At 42.6% G+C, this 26,806-nt stretch overlaps 1 protein-coding gene across 1 annotated transcript in view; it reads left to right on the top strand.

Annotated features, from left to right (window-relative positions):
* Positions 1-26,806, top strand: part of PDIA5 (protein disulfide isomerase family A member 5) — a 101,809-nt gene that overhangs the window by 43,610 nt on the left and 31,393 nt on the right. The window contains exons 9-12 of the mRNA XM_074145667.1: positions 3,223-3,314; positions 3,418-3,489; positions 7,972-8,108; positions 26,238-26,308. Of these exons, the coding sequence (XP_074001768.1) occupies positions 3,223-3,314; positions 3,418-3,489; positions 7,972-8,108; positions 26,238-26,308 (372 nt within the window). The remainder of the gene's footprint in view (positions 1-3,222; positions 3,315-3,417; positions 3,490-7,971; positions 8,109-26,237; positions 26,309-26,806) is intronic.

The following is a 26,806-nucleotide window of genomic DNA, read 5'->3' as shown; positions in this document are numbered from 1 at the left end:
TTCCTTCCTCACTTGAAAATGGTTTCTGTAGATCCGGGCTAATCCTGCAGATCTGAGTGACAGGGCTGTGGCGCAGCACTGAGGCTAGCAGTGCTTGTGCCTGATACAGCTCAGGTCAGGGTTGGGTTTTGCACCAGGGTGTTTTTAGAGCAAGATCAGTTCAGAGGAAAGTCCAGTTATGTCACCGCCACCCGTGTCTTTCAGAAAAATCAGTCTGTTCATCTAAATGTGACCTGATTAGCTTCCTGAGTGGGATGTGTACACAGTTTGCCGTTTCTAAAGTTAACTGTACTGTATCTGTAATGAATTATCCATGGGACACCTTAGAGCGATGCTGACCTCCAGATCAGACTTTGCTGGAAAGTTTATGATGGGTTTGGATGAGCTGAAGGTTTGGCCTTTTAATCTGACCTGTCATTAGCTGTCAGGATGTGCCAGGCTCAAAAGCGATTATTGCTATTATATAGCAGGAAAATGAAGTACAGTATTGCCTATTTAATAGGTCATAAAAATGAAAAGGTGAACTGTACCTGTCGCTGGTCGCTGTGTTCTCTTGGGACTGGGTGTTTCTTGTCCCAGAACTTCCCTGAGAGGAAGGCAGGGTGGCATTTTCCAGTGTTGTTAGGTTTAGATCTTGCAATTCCATTACACCCAGTGCAGAAGGAAAAAAGGGGCTCCGAATGGGAAGAAGGTTGCTTATTTTACCCTTGGTACAAGAGATTCCTGTGATTTGTGGACAGGGTGAGCTCTGGTGAGTGACTTTCACCAGTGCACTATAGCCCCAGTGCAGGGAGGAACTGGTGGGAAACAAAGCACTTCAGCATCTCCTTAATGCCCATGGACTTCATGAGTGTGCCAGAGTGTTTACTCAGTGAAGACCGGCTTGAGCATATGCTGAAGTGCTTTCTTCCTTTGGTGCTTGTCTTTTTTTTGGTAAAAACATGAGACTTCAGAAGTATAAAGTTGCTACACTTATTTCAGATATCAGACAAAGGAAGCCTTTGTTTAACCTGTTCATTAAACTTGTCTCTAGGAAGGCTTCAAGTGGTGGTATGAGGTATCAGTTTTGGAGCAATCCCATCAAGAAAACTATGAAGCAAGGGAGGGGTCCCAGTAGAGCAGGAATGGTCAGAAGCCCAGAAGACATGGCTGGCTGGGAAAGGTTCAGAGTCGCTTTAGGTTATAGGTAGCTCGGTGGAGAGCAGAGAAGTGTTGAAATACGTCAAATTGCAGAGGTGAAAGAAATAAACTGACCTTTGTGTCTGCTGTGGCTATCACGGGAGGTAATGGACTTAAATTGAAGTCGGGTCATTCAGTCATCTGCTAAAAGCAAATTAGCTAAACATCTGGCGGGAGCAGCTTAGATGTAGAGGGAGGATCCTAGCTTAGCGTAGTAGGTGTATTTTGATGGTCCCTGACAGCCTAATATTACATAATTCTGTGATTATAGGCCAGCTGAAGCCGTTACTTTTGTCATTAAAAACGAATACCATTGTAATAGGCTTTTTGCTATTAAGCTTCATGTGATGTATGAACACCAGAATGAATCCAAGTTATTGACTTGTATCAATCACTGCAGGCTGGGTGGACACAGTGAAATTGTGGCAGAGTATCTGAAATAGCTGGGAACGCCCGTTTAAAACCTAGGAAATCCTCTGAAAGTTCATGGCAAATGTGAAATCTGGTGGACTGGTGTTTATGGTGTTTATAATTGGTTAACAAACCTAGTTCTTGCTTTATAAAGCAACCACTGTGTCTTGATCCTATTGCATTTACCTACCCTCAAGTGGTGACACAGAGGATGAGGGAAGGGGAGAACGGGGTCTAGTTAATCTCATAGGAATTAAGTCAATCTGGTTGTTGGAACTACAAGAAAAATTCAAAGTAAGATAACTAAGAAGAGCACAGAAATACGGTTTATTCTGGCTGACCAAGTTATCTTTCCTTTATTCTTTCTCAGCATAGGGGAGAGAAAACAAAGTATATTTTTTTTGAGTTTCCAGCACATTCTTAGAAAAGGTTGACCTTCAAATGAGGATTTTCTGCTTTAAGATATATTTCATGCTGGCTCTGAGCACATTTGGTTGGTGTGTGCAGTTTGCTGCAGTCAGGAACTTGGTATTAAATTCTGATGTGATGTTTCAGCTAGAAGGAGAAAATCCTGGTTTTGGAGGGGGAAGGAGGAGGGGTTTGGATTAAGACCCTGCTGCTAAAATGATTTAAGCCATCAATGCCATTAAACTAAGTTAATCATGAAGTGGTATCTCGGCAACTCCCTGGTTGAGGGTTTTACAGCGCAAAGACCTCTGTGTGAATCCCACACCCACAGAAACTCAGAATTGGTCCCATCTTCAAATTTTCAAGTCAGAAATTTTTGGAAGACAATTGGACAGGGCACAGGAGAAATCGCAGGAGCCCCGAGCCTGAAGCTTGTGGTGAAGGGCTCTTGAGGTGGAGGATGGGTTGGGATAGAGGTAAGGAAAGGGAAGGGAAGGGGAGAGGCTTTTTATTTCACTTGCTAGTCTGAAAAGCTACTATGCTTCTGTGCCCCTCTTGTGATATCTGTAGGACAAGGTTAATTCTTAACTCTCATTATACCCAACCAGTCAGGTAAGTTAACATACTTAAAGAATATAAATGCTATGTGATATTTCCCGGGCTCATGGAAATAGGGCACGTTTTACTTTCACCTCGAAATAATGCTGATTTTCCCTTGCCATTCAGTCAGTGCATTTTTGAATGGGGATAATGCCAGTGCTTGGTTGGTTCTAGACGTCAGCTGAGACTGTAAATTCATTGCTGTAGTGGAAACCAGAGAGATGAGAGTGGAACTTCTTGTGTCCTACCTAATGTTTGGATGCGAACTAAGCCATGTATTTAGGCTTGTAGTTTAAAATCCAAATATGCAAAGAGCACAAGAAGTGTGATATTAGATATTTCTGTTAGTGGGTGAATAAAAAGAAACGGAGACACTTCCAGAGCAAGGAGGGGGTGACAAGCTGATTGGTGTTTGCTTTCTGTGGACTAAACTCAAATATTGCTCTGTTTTCCCTTTCACAAAATCAGAAAAACTTCACTGCCTTTTACAGAGATCTCCTTGCTTTACAGTAAGAAATCAGAATCTGCCCAGAGCTTGGTTGTTTTTACTTAACTCTTGAAAAAAAGGTAGTAATTTTCCTGCTGCATTGTAAGAATCAATATGATTATGCTCTGTTTTTTCAGGTTCTTGCAGGGATGAATGTTTACGCTGCTGAATTTGAAAGGATAAAGGAAGAATACAATGTCCGGGGATATCCTACAATCTGCTATTTTGAGTCAGTTACGTTTTGCTACTACTTCAGAAATCATACGCACTCTACAATTGCATGTTCTTATCTTCCAGGGCAAGGACTAAACCTTGTTTTGTTGCTTTAACAGGAAAGGAAAGTTCCTGTTCCACTTTGAGAACTATGGTGCTACCGCGGCTGATATAGCAGAGTGGCTGAAAAAGTAAGACATTGAACTTCATGAACTCCACCTCTTATGTACTCTTCATTATTTACAGAATGTAATGGTTTAGGAACAGCCATCTCTCCCTCATTCCCTCCGCTCAGAAGAGCAAACAAAACTACCCTGCTGAGACTGGATAAACTAGTGCAGAGAGATTGCCTAATGTTTGGTTTTTAGCATGCATGCCTTGCATTTTACAATTGCATTTTGTCTGTAACAGGAGACTGTCTGTGCACCAAAATAAATGCAGATACACAGATCTCAATTTTGTTAAAAATGCCAACTTAAATTTCCAGTGATCTTGGGTGCCTGAACCTAATACCTTGCAAAAGGTCTGACTTTTGTTGTTTTATTAAAAATGTATATATCGAGTGTGCAGTTCTCAATCAGCCTTTAGCTGTAGCCTTTAGAGTGTCTTGCAGAGACAACCCGGAGATCAAGGCACCCCCAAATTGCTAGTCATTTTTACGAAGTCTGTGTTTCCTATCATGACATGAAGTGATGTTGAAAGCATCTTGCTCTACCTGAAGAGAGCTGTTTGCAGTCATAAATATTTTGGGGGCTGAACGAGCCTTTGGGACTAGCAGTTGAGAGAGAGAGAGACTTAAAAGTGTGTGAGTGTGTGTACAGTTGCTCTTCAGCTGGTGCAGATCAGCGCATTGCCAGTGAAGCTGGTAGAGCAGCTGGAGAGAGCTGAGATAGTCTGGTGATGGAGAAATACTGTTACCACTTAGCCCCTGGCTCCTGGGCATTATGTCATCTTCGTAACCCTCCCGTGTTTGCTGCAGCCACGGATATAATCTTGAAATGAAGCTAATAAAAGGAAACAAATGCACGGGAAGGAACAGACAGTTGCAAACCGCTATGATAATATGGCTCAGCAAAACTGTCTCACTGTCCCAATGGGGCTATGCTGGGGACGTGTATGGTTGCAGGCAGACCAGGGTCGTCAGCAGTGGTGGGCTGGGTGCTTCAGGATTGGGAACCCAGGAATGAAGTGATGGCAGAATTCCTGTTAGCGTCAGGAGATACAAACACTGCAGGTGGGTACTGCACGGTGGATCCAAGAGGAGGAATTTAGCCATACTCTTTAAGCCTCATTTAGTCCATTAAGCCTTCAGATATGAATAATCAAGATGGCAACTGCAGCAATGCTGAGGAGATGATCAGCAAGGGTATGACTTCATCACCTGCACTTTATTACGCTTTTCAGTTTTGCAAGGATGTGGTTATCTCTTGGCTACCACATGTGAAACATTAAATGTTTGGGGTGGGTTTTTTCCCCATCTGCCCACATAATATCCAAATAATCCCTGTAATGTGTAGTGCCTTTATATCAGTGCTGTGACAGCAAGTGAACACAGCTACTGGAGGCAAAACAGAACAGCTGCAAGCTCTTTCCAATGATAATCTCTGCTAACAAGCCACTGTGGGCTTTGGCTGATATTTCAGCAGTCCAGAGCTCAAGACAGCTGTTTGTCCTCACTTAGTGTTAGTGCATGCTTATTACTTTCCCAAAAGATGATCTGAGCAGTAGCCTTCTTGCCCCTGTTTTGTATAATAAGTACAACTTTTAAGGAAACAACGTTGAGAAATTATACATACTTGAATTTTGCCAGTAATTGATGTTGCAATTAAAACTATACATGAGGTAAATCTGTTACGTACATAATATTATATTACTCTGAGGAATCTGCAGTATTAGTAGTCAAATGGTATGGCAAGGACTTTAGGAAAGCCAAATAGTGTAATTAGCTGCAGGGTGTATAGGGTATATTTCAGAATAGTATAATATTAAAATCATGTCAGGAAGTCACTCTGATGCAAGGCATTGCTCTGCGGAGCAGGGGCACAGCAGTGCCAGAATGTACATGGCAGCCCATGGTGAGGAAAGCCAATGTGTTTTTATACTGTGCGTGCATGTGCTGTCATCGCAGATTCTCGAAAGAGAATCCAGCAGACATTGAGCCACATGAAATGGCCTATTTTTTGTGGACACTAGGTACACACTGTAGAAAAGCAACTGTTTTCCCTCTCCCCCTTCTCTGTTTTTTTTTTTTTCCTTTAAATGTTGCTGATAAAGTGCTGAAAGTGGTTGATCTTTGCTAATATTTTGGGGAGGGCATGATATAACTTAATTTAAATAATTCTAACCTTCATTATTGAAAGGATGTTTTCCATGTTCTTTCCTCTTGGAACAAGAGGTGCTAGTTTGGAGGGCTGCAACACCTTTTCTTTTACTACTTATTGAAGGTGCTTCTTTCTTATGCTAAAGTGTGGTAATGCATCAGTCTTACAGATACTTAACCTCTCTTATCTCCCTAATAGGCACTGGTTACTATCTTATGGAGTTTCAGGTGTTTTTATGAGTTAATAAGGCTGTATGATGGTTTCTCTCTATCACAACGTGCAGCGTTATTAACACAGAGATGCTATCTTGTACATACCACGATTCCTTTTTTTTTTTGATCTGATACACAGCTGTATCAGCTTGGATGGCAGGCAAGCCAGACAGCTCCTTGCTGCCTTCAATAGCTGCTTAGTTTGTCTTGCTGTTTTTAAGGACTCCTCTCGGGCCCTTCCTTAGCACCAGCTACTCAGTTAAATCAAGAACCTGTTCTCTATTCTTAATTGAATTAGCTCTTGATAACTCTTCCAGGCTTCTGTCATCCTATTTTTGGTCTTCAAGCGTTGGATGTGCCTTGTCTCAGCTTTAAATGACACTTTAGATTTTGCTTGTTGCTTCCTCCAGGCCTTGAGGTGCTTCTTACTAACTCCTGTGTAGGCTTATTAGCATGCACAGCATTTTAAATTGGGCCATTTGAATAAACATCCTGTGCCCTGCTTTACTAATTCCTTACTGAAATAGGTCATGCCAGGCCCCGCTAAACACAGCGTTCTCCCAGTGCTTTGTAGCCACTGTGTCCATGTTCATCATGCTCTGCCTACTCAACCCAACTCCTCTTCCAAATTCCTTAAGTGTCATGGTGTTTTCTGGGAAGCCTTCACTCTGTCTGGATACTTGCAGATTACTGCTCCCTTACAGGCTTAGCAACAAGCAAACTGATTATCTGCTAAGCTTTTAGAGAGTAAACTCTTGTGGACAGGGACCTGCCTCTTTGTCTTTCTTGGCTGAGTGCAGCTCTGATCTTTGCTTTGATGTTTGTTTCTTGGTTCATTTATCATATAAGCAGCAGCAGAGGTGTGCATCACAGTTTTGCATGGATTGCTTAATATTCTTGGATCATACCCATTGCTTACATCAACAGAACTTGCTATCTGAATCTGTGTATCTCTCTACTGCTTTTTTTATCAAACTAGGCTTTCAGCCTAGAAATGAGCAAGGCAGGATAAATGAGTTATCATCCATTTGCCGTTCCTTGTTCCAGGCAGCTAACACAATAATACATTTTAATCAAAAATAGTAAATCTGTTTTCGCCAGCAATGGGGTCACGTCCAGACCTGTACTTTGCCAAAGAATTTGGGGAATTTGGGGGGTATTTGGAACTCATTACTACAACTGGCAAGGATAAAATAGCTTCAAAGTCTGGCTCCAAATGTTCGTATGTTTGGGTGTCATTTATGTGAACACTGCTTTAATAAATAAAATGTCAATTAACATAGTTTAGTTCACATCTGCCAAATTCTCTTTTTCATGTACGTTAACAAAAGCCAAGAACAATTGTTTAGCCAGATGACGAGCACTGAACTGGTCCAGAGCAGCTTGGGTTGAGTTTCCAGATTTGCCACCGTGTCTTTGAGCGGTCTCCCTGGCTCTGATCCATCAAAGATGGTGGAACTCATGTACAATCATAGCAAAGTCAGTAGAATGTGTCACTTATCTTTTAGGTTAAGCATGCAGTTGGGTAGCTTTGCTGAATTAGGCCTACAAGCTCACTGCTGAGTGAAGACATAACGATGTTTCCCCAGGTCTCATGGGGTTGTTCAGGGTAAAACTGTATATTCCTGGGGAAACAGTCTGTGTAGCTAGCTCGTGGTCCCAGCACTGCACCTCCTCCTTTCCCTGTCAGCCCTAATTGTGCTGTCAGTATTCAAGGTGACTGGTTATGTTAGCTTTTTCTGCTCACTACTTTTTTCTTTCATTTGCAATGGCTCCTGTGAACTACCAAGTGTGAATGCTGTGAGAAAGGGAGCATGCTGCTGAGGAGGGTAAAAGAGTAACAGAAAATGCATCTGATTTCTATAATGTAATAACCAAGCAGCCTGGTTATCTCCTTGCTCCATCCCCTTCCATTGCTGATCTGTGCTTGTGATCTCTTGTAGACTTTTTTTATTCCTCTTCCAGTTTTATCTGAGTTTCCGTGCTTATGAGTTCTTGGGTGGGTACAATTATGGAAGCTGTTCAGCAGGGTTAGTGTGTCATATGGACATCTGCGCAAAGTGGTTCCTTGCAGTCTGACTTGCCAAAATGACTGCTTTACCGCCAGAGAGATGGTTTTCAGCTGTGTCTGGTTTTGTAGCCCACAGGCACCTCAGCCACAGGCTCCGGAGACTCCCTGGGCGGATGAAGAAAATGTAGTGTATCACCTGACTGATGAGGACTTCGACAAGTTTATAAAAGATCATTCTTCTGTGCTAGTGATGTTCCACGCACCATGTGAGTTTGTGGTTTTTTTTTTTTTTCTCTATTCTGTACCCTGAGCCAAACGCTTGCTAACAAAACCAATGATGATTTTCTGTGGAGGTTTCACAGAGCTGTGAACTCAAAGTCCAGGCTTTTCTTGTTTGTGATGATTGTTAAATACACAAGGCATGAAATGTTTGTGAAGTTGATGACTTCAGGTTTAGAACAGAGATGTGCTGCTGGAAGAGATGCTTTGTAGGCTGAGTCAAAACATAGCTGAAAAGTGTAATGATGCTTAAATAGTCTGAGAGTCATCATTTTACAGCATGACTTCCCATTTCCAGCTTGTCTTCTGTGTTGTTTGCTTTCAAAGCAGAGCTCTGGTTGATTATACAACTCGAGAACTGTGAGCTCCTGAGTTCTTGTTCATGGCTGCTGATGTGTCATTTTGAGTATTTTCACTCCACTGCTGCAGTTTGTTCTCTGGCAATGTGAGGGGTGGTGGTCATTACCTATTGTGCTGAAGTAATGCTAAAACTTGATCTAAGTTCAGAAAGTCCCCAGGACGCTGAAAACTAATGCAGAGCTGGTCGTGATACTACTTACTGTTTGTTTGAGAATGCATTAGGCTGATTTTTTTTTTTTTCCATTACTTGAGGTTTTAGCTTGAGCAGTAAAACGCAGTGGGTTGCCCTCAGAAAGCTCTTGCAGCCACGTTGTCTTCCTGTACGCTGTTGGGTATTAGAGGGCATTAACTGCTTTGTTCACTTAAGATGTAAGTTATTTCAGCTACCTACCTGGTTCTACCAATTTTTTGTGTCTGCAATGGAAGGTTGAGGCTCAAATCTGCTATGTTGGGTGATACACAGCTTCTGTCTCCTCTTGCTGCGGTGCTGGCAGTTGCAGTTGGGCGAGATGTTCATTTTCATGGGCATAGATTTGAAGGTTAGGGCTCTGGAGGCAGGCTGTGTGCTCACAGCTGAATAACAGAGGGTCTTGGCACGGAGGCTGAAATCCTGCTTCCCTTTAAGTCAGCAGGAGTTAGCTCCAAAATGCCTTTTTTTGAAGATCTGCTCATAAGACTCATTTGAAAAACATACCATAATGAATTTCCTTTGCCTGATGAAATGACTAGGGATTTGATCCACTGAAGCGGGTGGCTGGCTGCTGTTTTGTCACTCTGTTCCCTGGATTATTTGTACTAATGAAAGTGGGACCGGAGATTAATGCCTGGTCTGAAAACCAAAACACAAGTAGCAGAACTGATGAAGCCTGGTTTGCTCAGGAGTTATCCTTCGTTACCCAAATCCTTCCTTCCCCAGATTTCCATGCACCCCAGCAGGCAAGCGACAGCACGGGCTGCGGCTCCTCGGGAGCTGCACGCTTGCTGGTTTGGCTGAACAACTCCTGCCAAACAAAAAAAAAAAAAAGTAACTGCTGAATTCCTCTCCTTTCCCTCTCTGTGCACAGTGGCTTGGGATAAGTGTCCTCTCTCTCTAGCCCCAGACTTCTGTATATTTACAGAGATTTAGTCGTATTTAAAAGCTTTTCTGGTTTTTGAGTTTGTAAATGGGCAAGGAGTCTGGTCATGTATTTGTGATGAGGAAGAGAGGGAAGAGATCGACGGTTGGCCCTGCGAACCTTATTCCTCTAGGAAGCCTGATTAAAAATAGATGAATACACACAATTGCAATCAAATTTTATAGTAAATTCAAGTTAGTTATAAATCTGAACTGGGCTCTGGTCAGTTTTTAGGTTTTTTTTTTAGTACCTTGTCAAACACAAGTAATTAAATTTTAGTGGTAACAATATCACGTGACCCATTTGGAGAGGAGTAGTACTTCCAGCTAGGTATGTTTTGTTCTAAGGGGCATTCTGTGCTAAGGTGCAGCAGTACTTTGGCAAATGCTGTTTTGAAAGTAAATCAAATGCCTGAATCAGGCTGTTGCAATCTCCTGATAACCTGTTCCAGATGCTCAGAATTGGGATAAAGAATGTTCCAAACCAGAACAACTCCATTTTAAATGCAACTTGAGTATTTGGGACATTTTATTTACATTCAGGTGGTAGTGGTGTGTCTACATGCAGAATCCAGCTTGTACATGTGTAAAAGATCTGTGCTAGTGAGAATCCTCTCTGAGCATCCTCGGCATAGAGCATAAGGCTTGCAAACTAATTAATGACAGACAACTATCATAAACAGTTATCTCCATGATTAAAAGATCTTCTCTTAGCACTTCTTAAATGTGCTAATGGAGTCACCTTATGCATATTAGGAGATAAATTACTCCAGTAAAAAAAGCAGTGAAAACAGAGAACATCTTACTTGTTTTAACCTTGGTAGCTTAGGATGAGAGAGTTTCTTCTAAAAATTATGTATTAATAAAAAAAATGTTGAAACATATACAAAATAGGCCCAGAACTCAGGATATCCTTCTGTGTAACTAAGAATAAGCAAGAGGATTTCAACGCTGGCCTGGAATTAGCAAGAACTTAAACCCCTGTATCACCATGCAGCGTACATGTGACTTACTGTTTTTCTAGCATACTATCAATCTTGTGTTCATGAGAAATTCTTATACTAGAGGGAAATTATTTCAGTGATGCTTTAATTGCATAGTCAGATGGTCAATGCATTAATAGGGTATAGTATTAAAAGATGCATGGGAAATTGGAAGCTTTTTACCCTCTCTTCCCTTCCTCCAAGTGCTGAAGATACAGCTGAACCAAACACATCCCTGGTACCTACCTCCGAACTGCAGAATTAGACATTATGGTGTATGTGGCCAATTGGGTCTCAATGCCTGTGGCTACTAATGATCATCCTTGAGGACCAGACTATAATTATTTATAATCAGTTGCACTTAGTAGCCTGAAAGGCATCACAGCATTTTGTACTAAGTGCAGCCTGGCATAACTAGGTTCAACTAGAGCAGCTACATGTGATCGAGACACATCAAGGAGGTCTGCAGTGTGCAACTTGCACCTCTTGCTATGAGAGACCTTATAACTCTTCTGCAGTAACTTAACACAACTGCTAAACAGAAGATGTGCTGCTTCAAGTCATTACTGCTGTCCCTGAGAAACATGGATGAGTGTGGGTGGGCAGGGTGAGTTCATCCTGCTTTCGTTTTGCTGGTCACTAGGGACACGAAGCAGGATTTTTAACCTTCTGAAACTCCTTTGTAAAGCCCTTAAGAGGATGTTCAATAAATCTGAATATTTAGCATAGATAAACAGCGACCCAAACAGCCAGGAGTCTGAAGGCACTCTCCTTCCCTAGCCATCTGCGAAGCGTGTGCAGCATTGTGTTCCTTATTCAAGCATTTTGATGAAATTCCGTAATTGCTGGTGGTGAGCTTAGTGTCATCCTGGTTATATCCAGACTGGAGTCTTGCAGTGAAGAAACATCTGAAGTGTTTTTTCCCCAGATACTTTAATTGTGAACTGAGATCTCCTGCACTATACAAAAGAACAAATAAATGGCCCTTTCCCCCAAAGGATTTGGAGTTTTTGGTTGGATTGATCATATTTGCTAAGAGGACATAGCGCAGTTGTATTAGTGAGCCTATTTCCAAGTCTGTAACAGAAGATGTATCACACCAACCAAAGCTATTTCTGTACCACAACATAAATAAAGGCACCTATGCAGCTTATGATAGTCTTGTGTTAGCAATGAGAATATAGACTCCATGTCTGTACCTGCTGCTTGATATCTAAGCCTACAGCTGATCAATTTATTTAGATGTCCAAGATGACAGCTGGGTTCCGAATGTGTCTAAATTTGAGTTATGCTGCTGTTCACATGTTTTTAAATGCTTTAGTAGCATAGGGACATGCTAGGACTTAAAATGCTCGTGAATCACTTGAGCACAAAAAGACCCCTGTTTCTGTTTTCATTTGTCCCCATCAAACTGTTTGCAGAGTCAAAGGCAATTTTAAAAATAATTCTGTCCAAAATATTTGTGAAATTAATGCAGCTTGCAGTCTTTCGGCCTTGTTTTTGTCAAAGGAATAAAACCCCACAAATTTCCCTTTCTACGTTTTTCTCGGTATTTTTCTTCAAAGCACAATCTCAGAGTCTTTCACAAAATAAACGTAACCAAGTCATTGATAAGTCAATTCAAATGCTACTGAAGGGTGTTTAAAGTCTAGGATTGAACTAAAAGTCAATTCAGAAATGGGTTCTAAGAGTGTCAGATTTCCATGCACAGGAGTTACTTTCCATTATGCTTTGTTATCACAGGCAACATTGCTAACATTTTAAAGCGTACCTGTTCCTCCAGCCTCACGTACAGCAATGTCCTGGCGCCACCATGAGCTGTAGCCTCCCAGGGTACATTCAGAAAGCACAGATCTGAGTAGTCTGTGTTGCTATTTAGTGGTGGTTGTCAGTCACCTCTGATGGTTGCTTTTCCTGCCTCTCATACCCCAACAGCCATAGCAAAGTCCATGGTCCAGTATTGATGCCCAAGATAATGGAAGGGAAAAAGGTGCTTTGACCATACTGTTGGTGTGAGTGGGCATTTGCTTTTTAAAGGATTAAAATGTTAAAATATTTTTCCTGCAACATTTCTTCCTTGTACGTGAGCTTAAATTCATGTTAATCTGTCTTTTTCCCAGCCCTCTCCATAGGACTTCTTCTGAAGTCTGACTTCTTAATATGAGCTGTAGTTGCAAGATTTTAGGTTAGAAAAAATGTCTGTGATCTTAGTGGGGATATTGGAGCCATCACAGTTTTCCTCCCTTGATAAGGAGGCAAAATAGAGAAAATGCAGCTCTTTTCTTTTTTTTTTTTTCTCCCTTTTTTTTTTTCTACTTCCTCTCCTTAATTTGTTATTGGAAACTGCTATGGAGATGCAGCCCTGATATACCATTTCTTGCTCCCTGTCCCAATGGAAGGGAGGGCAAAAATAAATCTTGAGATGATAAAATGCACTATAGTTTTGATGTGTTGTTGAAATGTCTGTGAAATTCCTTTCCTGTCTTCAGATATTTTCTCTCCCTTTATAAAGCAGCCCAAGAAATTGCGCAGTTGGTGCTTTCCAAAGCCCAACTATTCAGCTTTGCAGGTTTTTAATTGCACAGGGAGCTGTTTTATCAATTTAGCTTTGAAAAACAGCTTTTCACACCCTTTCCTCCTTTCCTCCTCCCTCTGGTGCATTAAAACCCAAGGTTTTAAGCCACTTTGTGGACTCATTATTAAGAATGCCAACCAATTAGCCCAATACAAGTGGAAGGCCTCCAGCTTCTAACCAAGCAGCAGACTTGGATCTCTCCCTGCCAGCTCACCATCATTGGTTTCAGTGGTCTTGGTTTTGTTTCTTACTGCGGCATGTGGTGAGATTAGGATGTAGGAATCCATTGCTCACTTAATATTTAAAGGAAAGCAAACCCAAAATGTGCGCACAAAACCAAATCTGTTTTTTTCAAACTGGGTTTTACAACTGTAAATAAATAAGTGTCCCTTTCAGACCCCCACTGGTTCCTTATGAAAGCTCCTTATGAAAGCAAGCTACCGTTGCAGTGGGCGCTAATTGGTACGTCTGTTGGCAGCCTCAGCAGAAAGGCCACGAGTTGAAAAGGCTGAAGAACTAATTTACTGCACAGCCTGAAAAAATAGCATTTCCAGCACAGGTCAGCAAGCAGCCTAACATTGGCAGCCTGTGATAAAGAAATAAATAAAATCTTATGATTTTCCATGCTAATTCATGATTCAATCAAGGATTTTCTTTTTAAATGTAAACCAGTGCAGTTGCACCAACAAACTAGAAGGTAAAGGCTTGTGAGTTATCCAAACAACAAGCAATGCTGAATGTGGAAGGGATGGAAACATCCTTTAATTTTTACTTCTCCTTGTAATATTTGACATTTATGATTTTTAAATAAAATATTGGCTGTGTTCAGTGGCTAGAGAGAAAGCTTTTGGCATCTGCCTTCAGATGTACAGCCTCTGGGATGAAGGCAAACAGTGGGTAGCTGGGAAGCTGTCCTTGTTTGACCTGTGCTGGGAGCACCTTTAATATATGAAGAACTACCACTAGAAGATGTCAAATAAGAAGCTTCAGCCTGTCTCTGTCGATGGCATCAATTTATTTTGAGTGGAAAATACTCTTTCATCACCAAAGGTCTGCCTTCTGGCCTCAGCCTCGGCACCAGCCAAATTGCTTTGGAGCAAAAGCTGTGCATCTGACTAGTGACTGCATGGAGGGGTCTCAGGTAGCTTCCCAGGAGGAGAAGCAGCAGCAGCAATAGTAGCATCTACTCCGGCATCCCTCCATGTCTGCACTCTGTGCCGTTGATGAACATTATACAGCTGGAAACAGTCCTTGGTGGAAGGTAACTGTGTGAGAAGGGCTTACTGAATGGCAGACGTTGCAGAGAAGAGACGTGTTTTCAAAAATGTGCATTAGCTATCTGAAACCGCAGGGAGCTGGAAGCTGAAAGCTTGGCAGGATGTTGCCCTCGGTCAGGGGTTTGTTTTAGAGTTTCCTGAAAGGTCTTTATAAGCTTTCACAATCCAACCTGACAAATGAACTCTACTTTTTAAATTGGACATTTCCATATGGGCAGTACTTTAAAAACAACTGTGCCCGTTACTCAGTGATGCTATAGTCAGAGAAGAAAATGAAGGCAAGCAGTTCTGGGCTGCATTAACTGCAACCTGAATGGATTACTGGAAGTTTGTAGTGTGTAAGGCAGGTCATGTATTTGGAAGCCTGGCAGATGCCATATCCACCTGATAGAGCTGTGCTTACCAGCCGGTGGCACGATACACAAGGAGATGTGCATGTGTCAGGGTCCTTGCTGTGGGCTGTTCCTACTACAGCCAGTGAAAATACTCTCCTTGTTTCAGAATAAGTAGAGAAAGCTTTGAGTACAGCAAACTTTCTGGACTGTTATGGAGGTCACAGGCAGTACCTACCTCTGCTGGGCTTCTTGGTGAAGCACTGCAGATGTCAGGATGGGCTGTTGCAATGCCCTAATCACTGAAAGATTGAATTGTTGTGCAAGGGCATTCGGATGATGAATGTTGCTGTTCAAGAGACTGGATAGATAGTGAAGAGAAGAGATCTGCTTTAGTTTCAGCATTGTGTTTCCTGACTCATTGCATCCCTTAGGTGCCTAACTTTTAATGTTGCCTTAATGCATTTTTAATGGAATGTATAATAAAATGCTTCCCTGGACAAGCATAAATTGTGCCAACTTTGTTCATTGTATGTATGCACTTTTTAGCTGTACATTACTGGCAGGCTCCTGAAAGAAATTTATTCTTCATATAAACCAGTTAGAAACAGGTAAATTCTTGGCTCCTGAATCTGCTTCCACTGAAGAGAATAAGGTTCTGACTGTTGATTTCAGGAAGAGGAGGACTGGGATGTTCAGACTAGGATTTAAAAGCATGTAAGTCTACCACAGGGTGTTGCTTGGTATTACGTATATTTGAACATCACCAAAAGTCTCAAGAAGTGTAAACAGTTCAGTGCAATGACCTGCTAATGCAATGACCTGCCTCATTAAACTAATCACAGCAATGATTTTCAGTAGATTTAGTGACACATTAAAACAGGAGTTCTTGAAAATAGAGCAAACCTGGAAAATGAAGAATCTGACATGGATTTTTCCTTTAATGACCATCCCACTTACTTTCCTTGAGGGTTTAAAAAGAAAAATCAATATGGGTTTTAGTGGTACTTAATATAAATAGGAATGTGGAGAGTATAAAAATCCTAATAACTAACTTGTGCCGTAAAACTTGATAGGATACCTAATGAAAAGGGTGATCACAGTGATGACGGAGTCCATTGTCTCTTTTGTGTCAGTCTTTTGATACCAGAGCACACAGTTTGTATAAGATTATTGTCTTTTTGAAGCAGTTTGTGCTCTTTGAGCAGAGTAAAGTCAAAAAAGGATGATCCCATGATAAAAGCAGTAGTCTTGGCCTGGAGATGTAAAAGTTTAGTTCTTTGCTTTGCTTTGACTTGTACAGTCATGACCCAAGTCGCTAAATATTTGTCTCAGTTTCTAATCTGTGAAGTGGAGGTAACATTTCACTTCGCGTGGGAGTTTTATCTAGTGAGCCACGTCCAGACTGCAAGATGCTCCAGTGTTGCAAGGGTTGGGGTACAGAAGGCGTATGAACATTGCAAAGACTCGATTAACAAGAAGGAAGTAGGATTCTGCCTTCGGTGTTCCTTGGCTTGTGGCAGACAATCAGGCTTTTGGCCCCCAGGCTTAGGAAACCCCATGTGCGACCGGGAGAGCACACAAATCAAACAGAATTGTCATAGCTAGTGGTGATGACTTGCAGCCTGGTTAGAGCCTGTGCTGGGACTCGAAGGGAGGAGCATTGTCTTGCTCTGTTTCGGCTTCATAACAGAAAGAGTAGCAAAACCAGACTTTTTGGGGCATTTGTGGCTACTCTGGATCTCGACTTGCTCTGTGCCATGGTGCTGTTCTGGGGTCACGCTGTGTATTTTGAATAACTTGCCAGCGGTTGTGGGTATCAAGAGCAGTACGCGGGGCAGTAGTAAGGGAGGGAAGAAAGGAGCTGAACTGTAGATAGTTGAGTTTTGTGAAATTTGAGGGATTTGTTCAAAATGCATCACTGTATAATTGCCTCCAATAGGGAGCAATTACTTTCTCTGTTAAAGAAGGTATTTGTGAAGGTTATTTCAATCAGAAAAAAATCTTCCTGTGAATGTGTGGCAGGTGGTGTGAAGGGAACATTAGTTTCTTTGGGGATTTGCTGCCTCATTTCTTGCATTACTGTTGCCTTCCCTCTCTCCTAAAAGGTCCTTACCGACTAACTGAGGCTGAGAGAACTGGGTTTGTTCAGCCATGAGAAAAGAAGGCTTAGGGGACACCTTATCACCATGTTCCAGTATTTAAGGAACGGCTACAAAGAAGATGGAGACTCCCTTCTTACACGGGTCACATGGAACAGACAAGGGATAATGGGTACAAGTTACTCCTGGGGAGATTCCAATTGGACACAAGAGGAAAATCTTTCACAGTGAGAGTAATCAGCCATTGGAATAATCTCCCCGGGGAAGTGGTGGATTCCCCGTCGTTGGACACTTCTGAGATTTAGCTGGACAGGGTGCTGGGCCATCTTGTCTAGACCATGCCTTTGCCAAAAAAGGTTGGACCAGATGATTCTTGAGGTCCCTTCCAACCTGGTATTCTGTGATTCTATGAACTGAGACTACTGCAAAGGAGTAACTGTGGCTGCCAGAGAGCCAAGGGGCAGCTGAAAGTGGGCAGCTGAAGGGAAACTCGCCCCATTCTCACCTTCTCTGGGTATCTCTGGAAGTGTTCAAGGCCAGGCTGGATGGGGCTTTGAGCAACCTGCTCTAGTGGAGGTGTCCCTGCCCATGGCAGGGGGGTTGGAACTCGATGATCTTTAAGGTCCCTTCCAACTCTAACCATTCTATGATTCTATGATCTGTTGTAGATTATTTAGTTATTCAAAGTGGTCTATTAAAGGACTTCAGGTAATTTTAGTCGGCCCTTTTTTGTCCAGTGAAAGTCCTCATCTGGGTGTCTGGAGTGGGTGACTGTCCTTCTGCAAGCTTAACCCTGGGGTATGTATAAGCCCTAAATGCTCTTATGGTAAGTTCTGATAGGAGTGAAGCATAACTTATTTTTATAGGTTTACTTCACTTGTCTCTAATGATGGGTTAACAGTAGGAATTAACTTTAAGAATTAAGCACCAGGTTTATTTCTTCTGAAATAAATTAATTTCCTTGCCTGGATAAGCTTAATATACAGTGCATGGCTCTCATTTGGAAAGTGCCTTACAGTATCTCTGCTACTTGAATCATTATCAGCAGAGTTTTCATTATCGAGTTTATCTTCCTAAATACTTTATGGCTTCAATTTTTATTATCGTGCAGAAGGTAAAGTAGAGAACCTACTTTAAAGGGCAAATAATGAAAAGGGAAACCTACAGTGAAAGATTGCTTGCCTGCCTGTCTGCTTCTTATGCCCTTTCAGATGGTGAGTTGGCAAGTGATGCTGTCTTTCTGAGTTATTAATAAATGAATCCTTGGCTTTGAGACACAGGTATTGTGCTGATGGTGGAGGTGTGTCTTCTGGGGTCCTGATCACTTTGTGATTAACGAACATCCCAGCACGCTTCTCCTAAGCAGGTGAATGTATCAAAGCTGGTAACCACTTTTGCTCTGATTTTGGACAGGAAGCGTGTGTCCTGCGTAGTATCCCTTCCTGGTACTTGATTTTCATAGGTAACTTCACAGTAATAGCCAATGTCACCATTGCTTTTAACATCCCTGCCCCATAAGATTAAGTGCTTTGGGACGTACGTACCTTTCTTAGGAAGAAGGCTTTGCATTGCATCCATTTTGCTGATGTTTTATACAAATTGCATCCTAGGAAATTATTTGCAATGTTATTTTCCTGAGCTGGACATTCAAGGCTATTTTGTCTAACCTCCATTTTCTGCATTTTCATTGATAAATCTGAAGTGTAAAGTCTTTCACAGTGGGGCAAAATTTTGTTGATCATCTCCCAGTGGTGAAGCAGGGGGGATCTTTTTTGGATGTGGAATAATTATGGTTTAATTGAGAAGGAAACCTTCTGGTGGTATTTTTCATAAACTCTCAACAATTTCACCTTAAGGCAGCCGTGCTGTTGTCTCCCTCTTTCACATTTCAATAGGGGAAGATTAATTTTCAACACCTACTCAGGGCCATGTTCCTCCAAGCTGGTGTAGGAAGTGTAATTCATATCTCCTGATGCCAGCTGATCCACCTTCCTTCACTTCTTTTCCCACCCAAGAGGGGTGGTAGGAGGCACCATCGTCTCCCAGCATTGATTTCTACGAGTTGCACCATATAATTTTGACTGAGAGGGTGTATACATGCAGCGTAATCTCCAATAGCTGGAAGCTGAAGCCAGATTTGGAATGAAAACAAGGAACCATGTGATTTTTGTTGTTAGTTTATTTTAAATAAAGACAGTGATTAGCTTAAAGGTCATTCCTGGACATGTACCGAAGTCTGTGCATTGCAGATGGGGGCATATTTTTCAAAGGCTAATCTCAGGAGCCAGGCTCAGCCAGGGGTCCCTGTGAGGTTAAAAGCAGGGAGAGTGCACTCTTAGGGTAGGACAGAGCAGAAATCTCTCTCCCTGCTTGACTCTCAGGGACCCCTGGGAGGTAGGAGCCTGGGCTGACGTTGTTGGAGAACATTCACCCTTTCCCCTGAGCTTTTACATCAAGAAAATATATACTTCAGCATGACCAGAAGTGAAGAGAGAAGCATGTGTTCTGCAGTTTGTCAGAGCTGTCGTCTTTTAAATCCCGTGGAGGCGTCCTGCAGGACCCACTTGGTGTTTGTCCCTCTCTAGCTGAGACTTCCCCTGCCAAGGTCTGTTGCTGGCTGAAGGTATCCCTTCTGCTGGAGCTGTGAATACGACACAGATGCAGACAGGGTTCCTGGAGGATGCGCTTGGTTAAACTCTCTTCTCAGTTTGATCTGATTTATCTTATGTAATGCAGTGATATGACTGTCTTTTAAAAAAAATAAATAAATAATCTGATCTCGTACTGTAGCTGTCTGAAGCTGTTATGAATCTTCTTCTGCTGAGCAGTTTCAGCAGTGCTGGGGAGGAAGCAGTTACGCCAGTATGGAAAAGGCAATCAAGAATTGGATTTCAGATGCTTTCACCTCTACAACCAAGGTGATCAGGCAGGGAGGAGAGGTTTGGCTCTCTCGGCGTGCATCCCCACGTACCAGGCAGGTGTCAGGTCGCTCGTGTGGTGTTCGCCTGCTCCTGTGGCCTGATCGGGACTTCACTGGTGTCCGTCTGAATCGTTTGGTAGTGACCCACACTGTGCTACTCTGCTCCTCTCAGTGCCCCAGGGCTTTCCCGCAGGGACACCTATCTCTGCGGTGTGTGCTCTGCAGCACATGTGTGATGTTCTCCTGAGAGAGATGGTTCCTGGGGTGGAGTCACCACTGCCTCAGCAAGTCATGTGGATAGGAGAAGGGGTGACCCATTTGTAGTCATTTTGTGCCCCGACTTCACACTGAAGAGCTGCCGGAGGCAGGCAAGGAATTTCTTCTGCGTGGACATGCTGGGATTGGATTTGCACAGATCATTGCACGCACAGATTGACTGCACTTGTGCATTTGTGGCAATGCCAGCGAGATGGTGATAACGGTGGGGACTGTAATGCTGTATTGCTCTCCTGTCACTGGGATGAACTGTGCAGCCCACGCAGCCGAGGCGTTAGGCTTCAACCGCATAAATGTAGCATGACTGCAATAATCCAAACTGCTGAAGTATTTTCCTTCTAATTCTATGTTTCTAGTTCCTCAGAGTCTTTTCCAGTCTGACCTTTCACAGGCTTTGTCTTTTGTAAAGCCATAAAAGCTGTTTGCTTGTCACTGATTCTTAAGCAATGTCATACTTGGTCACATCAAACCTACCTTTAAAAGTAGAGTAGTGAGGTGAGGGGGTCTGAAGTTGTGTATGCATGCACACGTTTCTAGCTGTTGAAAATCTGAATTCAGTATTATGTTAAAGATATGGAAGCTGCTCCTGCTGATCCTGTAAGAAAGCATCAAACCTTGAAACATCTTGAAATATCTGGAATTTTACCTGGGTGAGCAGTGCTGATGGTTTGGTGGGAGCAAGCACCCAGAGGGAAAAGGATGCATAAAATTTCTTGAGCTCCCGATCCTTCCTAAGGTGGGGTGTTTTTTTTGTTTGTTTGTTTGTTTGTTTTAGAGCAGAAACCTGGAGATCTGGGCATGGCCCAGATGACCATTATGACTATTAAGTAAACATGCAACCAACACGGTTGCAAATGTGTACCTGTGATTATGGGGAGAAACAGCTGCTTCTGTCATCCTCCCTCCCTGCCAAATTTGTGGATGACTTTCCATCAGATGTCTGCAATGCAGACGGCTAAATTATGCAAGGGAATCTGCAGCTGTTGTAGTTTATGCTCTCCTACAGCGGTGAAAGAGCTGTAAGCTGCCTCATGTCAAACCTTAGACCTACTCTTTAACAGGATGTATAGGAAATCTTTGCGTGTTAAAGCCTTCCATGGCAGAAGAGAATACATTTTGTTCTCACATAGGTTGATAAGAGGGCTAGGACTTGTGTGTATCGTTGCCCTGGCTCCAAGGCTTGTCTCCTCCCCATGTACATACTCTTGCTTTTAAATGTACAGGTGTGCATTCAAAGTTAATAGGGCGTGCATAAGGGCTGGCTGTTCTGCTGTGTTGAGAGGTCACTGCTCCTCTGAGATTAGGAATGGAGAAACCAAAGGTATATCCCCAGGTGTTAAAATGTTTAGAGAACAAAGGTGCATCTGAATTTTTTGAGATTATTTTTTTTTTTCTTGCAGTTGTCTGTAAATCTTCAAGGAGTGTAGTCTGAACTGCCGGTGAGGTACTTGCTGAAAGCAGGACATGCTTTGTGCTTCAAGTTTGTTTTCTCATCAGGCTAATGGAGGTATTTTTGGTATGTGGCTATAGATGGATGTGGAGCTAGGATGATACAATAAATAGCTGGTACGCGATAAGAGTACTCAAGCAGTCTGTCAATGGCAGAAATGTAATGATTCTTTTAAATCTTTATTTGCAATTTAATTTATCTCTAGGGTTTTTCATGTCAGAAATTCCTTGTCCACAACTGCCTGGGTGTTGGTTTTTATCTCTTGCTTGTCGCATACACTTGAGATCCTCAGACAATGTTGTCTTGAAATGAGAGGACGTGACCAAAGGCATGGTGTTTATTTATATAGCCATAATAACCTGAAAAAAGCAAACAGTGAATGACAGAGAGAAACAGAGATTTACATTCTGAGGATGGCACTAAGACAGCATATGCAGGAGCTTAGCTGGAGCTGCTTGACTGGTTTTCTGCCTGTCTTCTGCAGGCAAAACTTGGTTTTAACAGTAGAAGTGTTTGCGTTCCTTCGCTTCTGAAAACGTTTGGAGCAACTGCAACTCTGTATTGTGAGTCTTTGCCGTGGTGCCAAACAAGCTGCAGTAAACAACTGGTTTTCCAAGTAAATATCTGTATTTGCTTGATAGGTTTGTTAACCTCCCCTTTGTCCAGGTGCTGTTTGCCACTGCGTGTTAATTAGCATCGCTCTGTCCACGCTCGGCCTTTGCCTCTGCGCTTGTGTACGGTCACTCTCTGGGAAGGACGAAGTGCTGAGCGAGTGTTATCTTCTGCCCTGCGGTGGGATTCTGGAGGAAAGTGACTTGTCTACGCTGGGGGGATGTGGAGACCTTTGATTGCCATCGTTCTGGGGGTGCAGCTGAGCTAAGCTGTGTGACAGCGACCGCACTGAAGGATTTGCACTGTTTATCTGCCGGGCTGTGCGGTGCAAATGAGAAGATTGATTATAAATAAACTGGGAAAACAGAATTCTTGCTTCATTTAGACATCTCTTTTTAGAAACGGTTAGCAGGGGCCTGTCTTGTACCACATGTCCCAGCACTGAGTTTTGTAAGCGTTAACTACTTCTTCCCGTCTTCTCCTTTACGCTTACTTTTGTGTGCTCTCTTCTATTAGAGCCTTGGCCCTTACAGCGTGGGGCTCCTTTTGTGCAAGAGGAGCAAGATGAGGTGTTGGGAGGACAAAGGACTTCTCTCTGCTGAGCAGCTCTGGACAGGCACTGAACCCTGACTGGTTTCTGCTGCTGGATGGAGAGTAACTCAGACTTGCACCTCCAGGGGAGCTACTTGTCTTCTGAAATAAAAGACTGAGGCTGTGGGAGTCCTCTTGTGTGGACTTAGAAGCCCCTTGGGTGTTTCCACCAGCCGTGACCCAGACGGGCTCAGAGGATGTCAGTGCTTGGAGTAAGCTGCAGGGCATCCTTGTGTTGACTGTGACCTTTCTCTTCCCACCTGGGATTGAAAGAGTTGCTTCCCTTGCTTAGTCTTTTAGTTTTAATGTCGGTATATACTTGACATGACAGTGCATCTTCTAAGAGCACATCTATCACAGATGCCCACTACAGGCCTGTGGGCTTCCTTCCAGTGTCCCAGCAGACCTTATGTAGCACATTGGAGCATCTGGGCGAAGGACCTGTAGGGTCGTTGTTATTTTCCCATTCATTTTATGAACAGAAAATGTCTAAAACTAGAGGAACTTAGCGCAGAGGGATACAGCTGCTGCTGAACAACCTAATGTAGCAATCAAAGGAGAGGCAGTGACCTTGGAATTCATTTAAATGACTTTTTCATTGGCCTTGAGAATTTAATGGCAATCCTCACAGGATTATTGAAAGGTAGGATAAATAATCATAAGAGAGATGAATTGATTTGCAGTGTCTAGGTCTGACTTCTAATTCATATCTCCCCTTTTCTGCAATGGTAGGTGGAAGCAGGCTGTAGCATGCTATAGCAAAATTCTCATAAAGATGGCCAGAGAAGCATCATTTATTGTGGGAGAAGCTCTTGAGATTCGTTGTCCCTCGTTCAGGTTCAGCTTAATGTCATAGCTTTTTTTTTCGAGGCTGGCATATCATGCTGTCCTTTGTCAGGGGTAGAACAAGCATTGCATGATAAAGATTTCAGGACTTCGGTTTGCATTTAAGTGCCTTTAAAGACCTGATCCTGCTTCCCCTTTAAGCATGAGTGAGTTAGCTTTGTGGCAGTCAGTAGTGCTGTGTCTGTGTGATGTTCATGAAAGAACCCAGAACAGTGACATTTCATAGTCTGGATGTCTTTCTGCAAAGTATTACTTACATGAATTTCAGATGCTTTAGATTGTTTTTTATTTCCTGGGCAAAGTATGCCTAGCTTGTTGTTGGGGTATTTTTTTTTTCCCCTCTGCATGGGTCTGTGAAAACTGAGGTTGTTTGATGCTTTTAGTTGATCAGATCTAATATTAATGATTGTGGAATATAGTGTAGATTTTGTGGATACTGTATCTAGAGCACAGTATGAAGCTTTCTCTGGCTGGAGGACACACTGTGTAAAGCCCACCAAGTTGAGTTACCCCTACAAAAAAGTATTTTTTTAATACAAATTTGAGCTAGTTAATTCAGAGAGGTCCCCAGGAATCTGAGCTGGGACTCAAGATGCCCTCTGTTTAGAAGTGAGGAAGAGTACAAAATGAATAAAGTTCCCTGCTCCTAAAAGGAGAAATAAATCAACTCGGGCAGGTGTCAAAGGGAACTGTCAGCCCCTTCCACAAAGCCATATGCCTGCAAGTTTTCTGTGGGTGGCAAATAAATCATTTTGCCAGCCTCTTTCGTGCTCTTAACTAAGACAAGCAGTGCCGAGACAGTAACTCTTCCTCAGCCTTTTCCAGCTTCTTACTGAATTCACCTCTGAAGCTGTCTCATCAGGCTCCCAGCTTGGTCACATGTGCTCTCACCACCATGTAAAACCAAAGCAAAGCTTCCACCTCCTCCTGAGATCCCCTGTTTCTGCTGCTCTTACTACATTGATTTTGCTCAGAAGGAGGACATGGGGCTTTTTAATGCTGCAATTGCTATGCAAATAACTGAGCGACGTGGACCTTAACTAGTGTTTGAACTGGAGTTCAGTCTGGGATCAACCATTTGGGTATTTGCTGTAATTCTCAGGTGGGATTTGCAGTCTTTATTCAAATGTATCCACCTGGTGGTATAACCGTGCCCTGAAAGCGTTTCATGGTGTGCTGCGATGGTTGGAGCTCTGCTGAAGTCCCTGTTTGCTGTGGTGAAGTTACACCTGGATGTCCTGTTGCTTCTTGGCTGCAAACGCTCTTTGCTGGTGCTATATAATGACACATGGGTTGTCTGGTTGAGCTGAAGCTTAGGTTTGTGTCGTCTGGCTCTGGCAGTCATCCCATTAGAGGGAATCAAAGCAGCGCTGAGATTCAGAGTCCTTGGTTTATTTTCCTTTAGACAGTGGTGTAAAAATAACCCCAACCCTGTTACCCACACACTTCAGAAACGGCTTTTGCTGAAGCTGCATTGAAACAGATTTCTAGCCATATTTTCTGATACGGCTTTCAAAAGCTCAGCAAAGTCTGGGCTTTCAAGTGCCCGTTCCAACAATAACAGCTGAAGAAAGAAAAGCTGGCGGCGGCTGCAAACAAGAGGAAAAAGTGCAGCGAGGGATTGTATTGAGATTACATGGCACCGGGGCAGGCGAGTGTGGCGTGTCGGGGTCGTGCCGTGTGCCTTATTCCAGCTCTCCCCATCTCCGGTCTGCGCGCAGGAGCCAGCCCTCGCCCTGCCCGGGTGTCAGTCTCTGCCTCTTCATCCATTTGCTCTCACCCTGCGGGGTCTGCGGTTGTGCTGGTCCCTCGGGGGCAATAGCAGGGGCTGTGTGGGGGCGAGGATGCTCTGGGAGCTGAAGCATAACTTGATGTCGTGGCAGGAACCTCACCTGGTCCTGAAAGTTCAGCTTGCCTGGAAGCAATTGCACCGGCTGAATGCAGTTTAATTTACACCCAAATAATTTATTTTAAATCTGCTTTTCTCGCTCGTGCACTCATTTTACTTTATTGTAACGTCAGCACTTAGCAGTGAAGTAATGGCAGATCTCTGGAGAACTTCGCACGAGCGAGAAAGCACCATTATCTCGGTTTTACAGGCCCTGCTTATGTTGAGAACATATGTGGTGGTGTAATTACACTGATGTGATTAAATCAGTGCAAATCCTTGCTAGAGGGACATGCTGCACCACTGTAAAGCGGGGCTTATTATCAGTGCAGTTTAATTCAAATTACATTACTCAATTAAGCTGTGCTAGTATAAGCCTCGGCTTAAAGTCAGGAAGTCACGTGAGGGCCTGTGTTGTTTCTTTTCAAAGCAGAGAAAGATTTGGAAACTGAAATGGGTGAGGTTGTGCCTCACCCAAGAGCACGCTAGAAGTGATGGGCTTGACAAATACTGTGTTTACAGTACTCTTCCGAGAGAAAAGAGGTGTGGGTGTAAATGCAGGGGTTTTGTTATTATTTTTTAATAGATGAAATTATTTGTTTAAGCCATAGGGACCACTTTGGAAAAGATCCTAAATCATACTAAGGCTTTACAAATAAATTAAGTAAAATGCATATTAAATTCTAGTAAATCCCTACCACATGGTTTTGGACTTTGATAATGGCTAGATGGGTCAATGAATAACCATGGCGTGTACAACTTAATTGGATATTTATTTTTTTTTTGGCAGGGTGTGGGCACTGTAAGAAAATGAAGCCAGAATATGAGAAAGCTGCAGAGTTTCTCCATGTAGCCAATGATGTAAGCTAATTTCCTTTATTATATCCTTCAAATAATCAGTAATAAATAACTGGAGTAATAAAAGTGACTTTTCTCCCTACAACAAATTCAGCTGTTCTCATCCTCCCACAGGACCCTTCAAAATGTGCTTCCAAAGTACAGTCTCATCGCTAATGCATGAGCCCTGCCAAAGTCTTAGAAAGAACATTCTGTCTTGAACGAAAACAAAATCGAAAAATGTTTATGTATTCTGCTGTAGGCCTTATACATAATATGATCAAATCCAAAATGGATTTTTTTTTTTCCCTTACTTAAATGCATTGAATATAAAGAAACATAGGCTTTTATTTATGAATTGAATTTGGAAAAAAAACCAAAGGGGGTTGATCCTCTTTCAAATACCCTAGTTTTATGGTTGCATCACTCCATTAGCTTCATCTTAAGTGCTCCATCAGCATGGCTGGAGAAGAGAGATCCAATAATATAAGTATTAGTGTTATTGATTCAGTCTTATGCTGT

Source organism: Numenius arquata, chromosome 3, assembly GCF_964106895.1.
Source record: "Numenius arquata chromosome 3, bNumArq3.hap1.1, whole genome shotgun sequence".
In the NCBI taxonomy this organism is placed as follows: Eukaryota; Metazoa; Chordata; class Aves; order Charadriiformes; family Scolopacidae; genus Numenius; species Numenius arquata.
Note: the sequence above shows the minus strand (reverse complement) of the source record. Positions and strands in the feature narration are given on the sequence as shown.